Source organism: Limulus polyphemus, unplaced genomic scaffold (assembly GCF_000517525.1).
Source record: "Limulus polyphemus unplaced genomic scaffold, Limulus_polyphemus-2.1.2 Scaffold29, whole genome shotgun sequence".
In the NCBI taxonomy this organism is placed as follows: domain Eukaryota; kingdom Metazoa; phylum Arthropoda; class Merostomata; order Xiphosura; family Limulidae; genus Limulus; species Limulus polyphemus.
The window spans coordinates 549,231-557,602 of NW_013665639.1; the positions used below are offsets into that span (position 1 = coordinate 549,231).

General features: G+C 34.3%; 1 protein-coding gene across 2 annotated transcripts in view; it reads right to left on the minus strand.

The window, feature by feature from the left end:
• LOC106459682 (alpha-N-acetyl-neuraminyl-2,3-beta-galactosyl-1,3-N-acetyl-galactosaminide alpha-2,6-sialyltransferase-like) overlaps nucleotides 1–8,372 on the minus strand; it is a 13,246-nt gene that overhangs the window by 3,099 nt on the left and 1,775 nt on the right. For both annotated transcript variants that reach the window (XM_013919328.2, XM_022386393.1), the window contains exons 2-6: nucleotides 5,205–5,475; nucleotides 4,989–5,090; nucleotides 3,565–3,700; nucleotides 3,101–3,325; nucleotides 668–781 (exon numbers count right to left, since the gene is read on the minus strand). In XM_013919328.2, the coding sequence (XP_013774782.1) occupies nucleotides 668–781; nucleotides 3,101–3,325; nucleotides 3,565–3,700; nucleotides 4,989–5,090; nucleotides 5,205–5,460 (833 nt within the window). In that variant the 5' untranslated portion in view covers nucleotides 5,461–5,475. The remainder of the gene's footprint in view (nucleotides 1–667; nucleotides 782–3,100; nucleotides 3,326–3,564; nucleotides 3,701–4,988; nucleotides 5,091–5,204; nucleotides 5,476–8,372) is intronic.

The window sequence follows — 8,372 nt, forward strand, 5'->3', positions numbered from 1 at the left end:
TGCCCACTTCTTTCGTCTGACTACGTTGGCAGGTCTTAATAAGGGCTTCCGTCTAGCAGCTCTGCAACGATAACCCAATCTGTGGAGAATCCGTTGAACAGAGTTCGGGGTCATCCCACCAACTTTGGCCACTTCTGCAGTCGTTAATCTGGGATCCATTTCGATGCTCCTCTTGACAGCCCTTTTTGTCTTCTGCGATGGACCAGGACGACCCGGACGCTGCTCAGTTGTTTTCTTGCCGTGTTTCCTGAACTGCACGATGATTCTGTTGACTGTCGAAAGCGGGATTCCCAAATTCTGCGAAATTTGCCACTGACTTATTCCACCATCTGCTTGACCAACTATCCTTCCTCTATCAAAATCTGACAATTCGAGAGAACCTTGAGTTCTAGGCATGTTGTAACACAAGATAATTAGTGTGCGGACCATTTTCATTTATATTGTGCTCTGTGAACACAAATTAGGTAGCATATATCAGTTAAATGACGAAAAATTAGGTGTCTATTTACTTGTAACCACTCAGTGCAGATTGATCAGATATGTGGATTATAAAAAAAAAGTGCCAAACATTTCTTGCTATGTTTAAAATATAATAACATGTATACATTTAAAAAACAATGTTTCAATAATATAAAAGAAGAAACAGAATAGTGGAAAAGTAACGTACTTGCAATATTTTGGATCCGGCAAACCAATAATCTTAACACTTGAGCATCCAGCATCAGTCATGATGTAAACAGCATACCAAAGAGTCGAGGGTTTAACACCTAACATCTTATAGCTACAGAAAATGTGACCTATTAATGACCTGGGTTAAAAGTTAAATAAAAATATTCTGGTATTAAAATGGAATGTTAATATTATGGAAGTTTCAAGAATTGTAAAAATGAGATTCAGTAAGTATCTTTTTAAAACACGTATTTTCATGTTTACAGCACTTTTATCAACTTGAAGACAAATGTTTATCTTCTAAAAGCTTGGTAATAATTATCCACAAATAAGTAGCTTAGTTAAAGATTAGTTAATTGTTATCAAAAGTAAACAATGATATGAAGTTGATAAAGCAATCGTAATGATAAGCTTTGCTGTGCTAGCCGGTACTGAGCTCATATTCATAAACAAAACGTTTTTTTTTTTTCATTTTCAACAACGAAATCTCATGTAATGTTTTGGTATTTACTGCTATATTCTAAAGGACTCACGGATATGTCACTTTATTAAAACATTCAATCGCATTTGTCAAACACTCGATTTATTTGTTTATTCATAATAAACTTATTATATGATTACTTATGCCCTATAAATATGGCGAAGGGATCATAACATGGTTAGTCAACCAGATCAATGGCAAAAAAAGAATCCCTCGATCCATGCATGATAATGGGTGTTCGTCGAGCAATACTGTCTTAAATATAGACTCTTTTTTTTTATGGTGGGCATTCAAAGGAATATATCATGAAAGTCTATTCACAGTGACAATTGAAAGGTATTATGTCTGCAACTAGAGAGGATTGAGAAAGATGCCGGAGACAGATTGAGAGAAAAGGCGGCTAGATTTTAAAAGTACACCATATATCAAATAATGTTCCACTAATTGACTCCGTCAACAGTAGCCAACATTCGGATATTTTCAATCGTACCATGTAATGTACGCTGCAAAAATTCTCACATGACAGCTGACAGCATTTTTGAAAACTACTTATCAGATCTAAAAAAGAAATCGCGACTTCAATAGCGCTTACAGCGTAAACCATGGTCAAAGAAAGATTGAAAGCATGTGTTGTGATCTGGTGGTTTGATTTTCACATTTTTCTTACTTACATAAATATAGATTAATAAACCACATAAGACATTTGCCCACCTTATGATGTTTCTAAAGTGCAAAATTCTGGAAGTAGTATAATGGTGTGGGAAATGTTCTCGTGGCCCGACTTGGGGTTTTGATTCCTTTAGAAGGGCTAATGAGGACCATAGAATACCCAGTTATGCTAACTCTGCACTGCTGGATTTCCACTCTAATAAACTATGATAGTACAATCCATAGGACTCGAATTCTTTGAAGTTTCCTCAAAAAGCATGACTTCAATGATATGCTTTTAAATGCACAACCTCCTGGTCTCAATATAATTGAGCATCTTTGACAAGAACTTGAACGTTGACATTTGTGAATCAGTTACAGACCATACTTATGGCAGGGTTAAGAAAAATGGAGCAAGACCCCATTTACTATATTATGGAGTATATGACATTCCGAGTTCAAGTTATTATCACGGCAAAAGATGGTTCAATTCGATGTTAACTGACGTTTAATAAAGGGGCCAATCAATCATTATACATGAATGTCTATTCTAAGATTACAAGAAAGTATCATTCTCTTTGCTTTCAGTGTTGACATTTGTTTATTCTGTAAAAAGAGTTTAAATCACTTTTAGTTATTTGACCGTCATTTAAAATTCCTTTAGATATTACTTGAGAAGTAGACTTAGCATTTCTCTTTACGTGTAATTATAATATTGTCACTCGACTAGTTTTACATATAGGAGACTGGATTTAAGTTGTATAAAAATAAAGTTGCACTTCTAGCTTAAGAATTTTTTTATAATTGATTATTTAATATAACATAAATCTGAAGCCATAAAAATTCTATTATTTTATCTTTTGAGTTCTAAAGGAAAACCCGGAGAAGAGAATTTATACATTTTTAGTTAGAACCTCTAAGATAATATGTGGGCATATTGTTCAGCATTTAGTTGTCAATAGAACAAGACATAATATATCATCCTCTTGTTTATTTGTTTTTGAAATTTTGTGCAAGATTGCTCAAGGGCTATCTAAGCTAGCCGTCCCTAGTTTAGAAGTGATAAACTAGAGGAAAGTCAGCTAGTAAACACCACACGCCGCCAACTCTTGGGCTATTCTTTTACCAACGGAAAGTGGGATTGATCGTCATATTATACCGTCCCCACGGCTGAAAGGACGAGCATGCCCAGGGCCGGCATTCAAACTCGCGACCTGTAGGTTGCGATTCGAGCGCCCGAGCCACCAGACAGTGCCAGGCCCATCCACTGTACTATTAAAGGCAAGTATTACAACAACTCACCCTACAACTGCTGCTGCTACTCTCATGGCCATTAAAGCTCTGTGCTCACTATGCCTGTCCAGAAAATAGAATGTGACGTTCTTGTCGTATCTAGAAAGATGTTTCAATCTCATCCGCATAGTATACAACTCACTCCCAGCACCTCGTGTGTCGTGCACGAAAACATTCTGGCTCGTCAGTGTACCAGTAAGCATTTTCTGGAATGTCTTCAGTAGAAGCCCTAAGCTACAAAAATGAAATAACAACAGAAAAGTTACGTAGAAAACAAGTTGATGCTTATCTATCTAAAAGTAGGAATCATTCGAGAATTTCAAAATATACAACTGTATACAAGTCAAGATTTCAAACGAACGTCCTTCTGTATAATGAAGGTATTGTTAGTAACTGTAAGTAACATTTATTCGTCAGGTGGCGTTGTATTTGATTTAATTTTTGTAAGAGATTATATTGTGTGTGGAAGTTACCTTTCATTATCTAGAACTCTGGCGGTTGTTTTCTTCCCTACATCATCTTCTAGTTGCCTTACCGAAGACAAACCCAGCCGAAACACACAGTCTGATTGGTCTATTGTAACACCTTTTTTCGATCCTAGAAGTAGACCTGTAAACATACAAATTAACATAAAACACGAAGAAGAAAAATTTGGAGAATCGTTGAACGCCTTATTATTCTTTGTTCTGTAACATCAAAAGGTTTGAAACAAAACAGAGCAAACTACTGGGCTAACTGAACTTAGGCTTGACACTTTGTACTCGTACTTAACGTGTGACCAAAGAGTGAATCACAATATGGGAAGCGATAACAATTTGAACTTGCGTATTAGTTTTAAGAAAAACATAGTAAGTACAAAAAGCACTAAAGCGATATTTAAGGTATTGCTTTCTAATGCCTATCATAATACACAGATCTGAATTAATGCATATGTAACAACAAAGCAAGAGGAGATAAGTAACAATTTAACATATCATTAAGGTCAATAATCAAATATGTCAAGTTGAATGTTACGAGTTTGAATTGTATGATAAATCAAAATATTTCTTGTAGATCCTCTAAGAAATATGGACAGCAGAGTAATATATATATTCGGTCTTTAATTTTGATTAATAACTTCATTGACAATAATCTCAATAAACGTTAATTAGAACGACCCGAACTTCTGAAAAGCTGTTACTTTTATATTATAGCCTAAATTTTTTGATTAGGTTTCTAAGAGTACAACTACATTTAAAGCTTTTAAATCATATTGATAAAACTTTATTATCTTAAAATGTAAAACTTTATCTAAAACTAAATAATTGACTATTTAAACATTATAAAACAAATTGCTTGATGAAAATTAATTTTTCAAAGTCTTATTATTATCATTGTTGAGTTGTTATTCGAGTGCAATGTATATGTAAGTGATAAGTAAAAACGAAAAAGAACTAACAATAACTTTACAAAACTATGGCGTTTGAGACTTTGTTAGAAGTTGTCAGGAGTTATTGTCAACAATATGAATGCCTTAATACATAGCTCTAAAAAAACTAATGTATCAGATATGGGTAGTAGCAAATATTTTTTCACTGAACTCTTTTAATGTTTCATTTCTGTACGTTGCAGTTCTGTTGTTTGAACTTAAGAAACATCCCACAAGAATATAAGTATCCAATTGATCTTCGGCTACAATTACCGTTGTAATTGGAAATCAGCAGTATCCACAAACACATATATTCGGTAAAGGCAAAACGACATGGTAGCTCATACCCAGACTCTTTATATTTAAACATAATTAAAAAGATTACTTCAATTCAATTCTTAAATTTAATCTTCAGAAACTTATTAATTTTTCATAATTTATGTCAATGCTACAGAATAGGGTTTTGCTTTTGAGAATTAGAGCGCGTACCTGATGTTCCAACTAAGGAACACGTCCGACACTTCAACTTCATTGCTGTTATCTCTCCATTGTAGTCACGATAGCCTGTAGGCCCACTAATTATTTGGACTCCTGAAAAGTAATAATACGAAAATAATATATTCAGTGAAAATTTCTTTCCATAGACAGATTTATCTAAAGCTTTTCAAATAACAATATATTGTTTCTCTTATCTTAATAACAAACCTAAAAGATCTCTCCTAGCGACCAGACGGGAATGATACTTTTTAAAGTCTCGATATTGTTCGGATAGGTCATGCATTTTCATGTTTGATAACGGATAGCTGTGCCTTTTGTTGCTTGAACTGAAATCGCTTGGAAAATGAATGAAGTTGGACTTATCTTCTGATGCTTTTGAAAAGTCGCTCAAACCAAAAATCAAGTGAATCACAAATCCACTGGTTGTGAGGACCAAAAGGCATTTAGCATATGAAGACAACATCTGTTTGTTTGTCAACTGGAAAGAAAATATACAAAAAGAATTAAATATAAGCAGCTAAGAAACTATTAAGAATTCCCCCATCAAATAATATACCAAGTGATTAAAATACAGTTAAAGTAAACAGGTATGGTCAGTCAAAATAACCTCACACTTTAAATATGACGATTATTAATCTGATTAAGGTAACTGCACAACTCCAACATTTATGGACGTTATATGTTTAATGTTTAACAACGAATAACTGAGTTAAACCAGTAGCGTAATTTTTAGGTAACAAAGTAGAGTCCACATGAAAAGATGGAATAAAGTATAGAGATCTGTAGGGTTTGATCTGAGAAGTCTTTCACGTTTTGATTTTATTTTATGGATATAGTGGTCTTAATGGATTTCTATCTTCCCAAATTCTCTCACATTTTTGTCTACGACTTCCTATGATTCTGTGAACATACCTGGTCTGTATGTAAATTTGCTTCACTTTGGCTGTTTGACATTTTATTAGCACCAAAAAAAGTTCCTCTATGGCCTCTTTTTACAGCTTACTTTCTCTGCAATGATTTCCCGTCATCTGATGCGTTAAAATGTGATGATCAATCCAGGATTAGTCCAAGAGTTGACGGTAGGTGGTGTTGACTACCTGCCTTCCCACTAATCTATCACTGTAAGTAAACTTTGGATGTGATTTTTCTGACATCTGCCCTCCGAAGTGTGTGCAACTTTTACAGAAAGTTCCCAGTTATTACAAGCTTCGAGAAACTTAGTAGATATTGTATTACAATAACATCTCAGGATGACTTCAGGAAAGTTTAGCAGAATTAGGCAAGCCATTGTATCTCCTTAGCTATTGTTCGTTTTTGGGGTGACAAACACCGTTGGATTTCTCACACGACAGTGCATATTCTTTAAGATTTGTAAAAGAGTTGAGGAAATATCGAATGTGTGTTACCAGGAAGTGGAATACCATAGGCGATCTGGTTAAATCAAAAATTCGTTGTTATACATTGCCAAATTCACTAGATAATTGAAACCGCTACATATAAATTTGGTCAAAAAGATGTATTTAAAATCTCAGATTTTTAGATTTGCACATAATGATTACGATGATATGTGAACAACAACAGTAATTTGCACATTATGCTAAGCCATAAAGTGAAACGTAAAGTGATGTTTTATTTCATAATTTAAGTGAGTGAACTTTATATATGTTTTTGGTTTGGTCGAATTTTTATATATTTGAAGTTTTATAAACAAACTAAATAATTGTTTAAAAACTATGAAACAGATTGCTCCTGAAAAATTAATTGTTCGAAATTCTATTATTATTGTTGTCGCCAAATTTAAACTGCAATGGATATGTAAGTGATACTTAAAAATGGTACCACACCTATTAATCTCGGCATGCAAAACAACTAATGACAATTTCGACTATGGCGTTTGATACATCGTTATGTGTTGTTAGGAGTGAATGAGGTTTGTTTATGTTTTTGTTTTAGTAGAACATAAACCTTTTTATTAAGAATGATAATTAATAAATCATTTTGCTTTAGACCAATTATTCCACTAATACACGTGATATAGACGTCCTGTAGGCATATTTCGAACTTTAGCCCCAGCTGATAGTGTCGATCGGTTGATCAACAGTGGCTCAGCAGTATGGGCTTATACCTCTAAAATCGGTGGCCACAACACAAATAGTCAATTGTGTAGGTATGTGCTTGAAAACAGACAAATAAGAAAATCATTAATGCATTGACGACCATCATAAATTACGTTCTGTATACTTTAAGACTTTAACTGTATGCATATTTTCAATATGTTGTGTTAAATTCTATGAAATATTCTTATTCAAACAGTCCAAGGATTAGAAGAATGTATTTGTAGTTAATCGGTGCTTATTTCCGACAAATAATATTTGTATTATATTTATAAAGTTTCTGCGTTTGAGTATGCGTCTGAATACACAAAATAATCATTAGCATTATCGTTCCAATTTTGTATATAAACTATGTTTTGTGTATTATAACAGACCTGTAATCGCCTAGATTTGTTTATGTTCCTGTGAATGAAGGCTATAAAAACATTACGATTACATCAGAATTACGCTTCAGTTACTGGCAAATGGCCAAGCGCCCTACATCATTACCGACTAGTGCTAGTTTCATATCCGCCCTCTTTCTAACACTTGCGGAAGCACATTGTGCTTTGATCTTGCGACATTGGTACCATTTCATGTAGAGTTCAATGAACACTAAATAAGTTAAAGCGAAACGCATCGACACAAAAAAAAAAAACGTTTTGACTGAAAATCAGCTCACATATAATAAGGAAAACACAGTATGTTGACAGCGTTTATGCTAAATATTACCGATAAGAATAAAATAAAACATATAAGAACACTATACAATTGGCCTGGAGGTTAGGGTTCTCTATTCGCAACCTGCGGGTCGCGGATTCGAATCCCACGTCACCGAACATGTTCGCTCTTCCAGCCGCGGCGGGCGTTATACAGTAACAATCAACCTAAGAGTTGGCGGAAGGTGGTGAAGACTATCTAAAATAGGGACGGCTAGTGCAGATAGCCTTCGCGAAATTATGGCCAATTCTAAATGTTTAATAATTGTTTTTAATGAGTTAAGAATCGAATTCAATTTTGTATTTATAAATATTCTTATTTTATTTATCATTTCTCCTGATATCATATTTCAGGAAATTGAAAAAAAAAATCATATATTAGAGAGTGAACACAAGTGTTATTAAAAAAGTCTCGTGGAAAATCACCTTTAAAAACGCTTCATATTTCTTACAATAGGCCCGGCATGGCCAGGTGGATGAGGCACTCGACTCGCAATCTGAGGGTCGCGGGTTCGAATCCCTCTCACACCAAACATGCTTGCCCTTTCAGCCGTGGGGGCGTT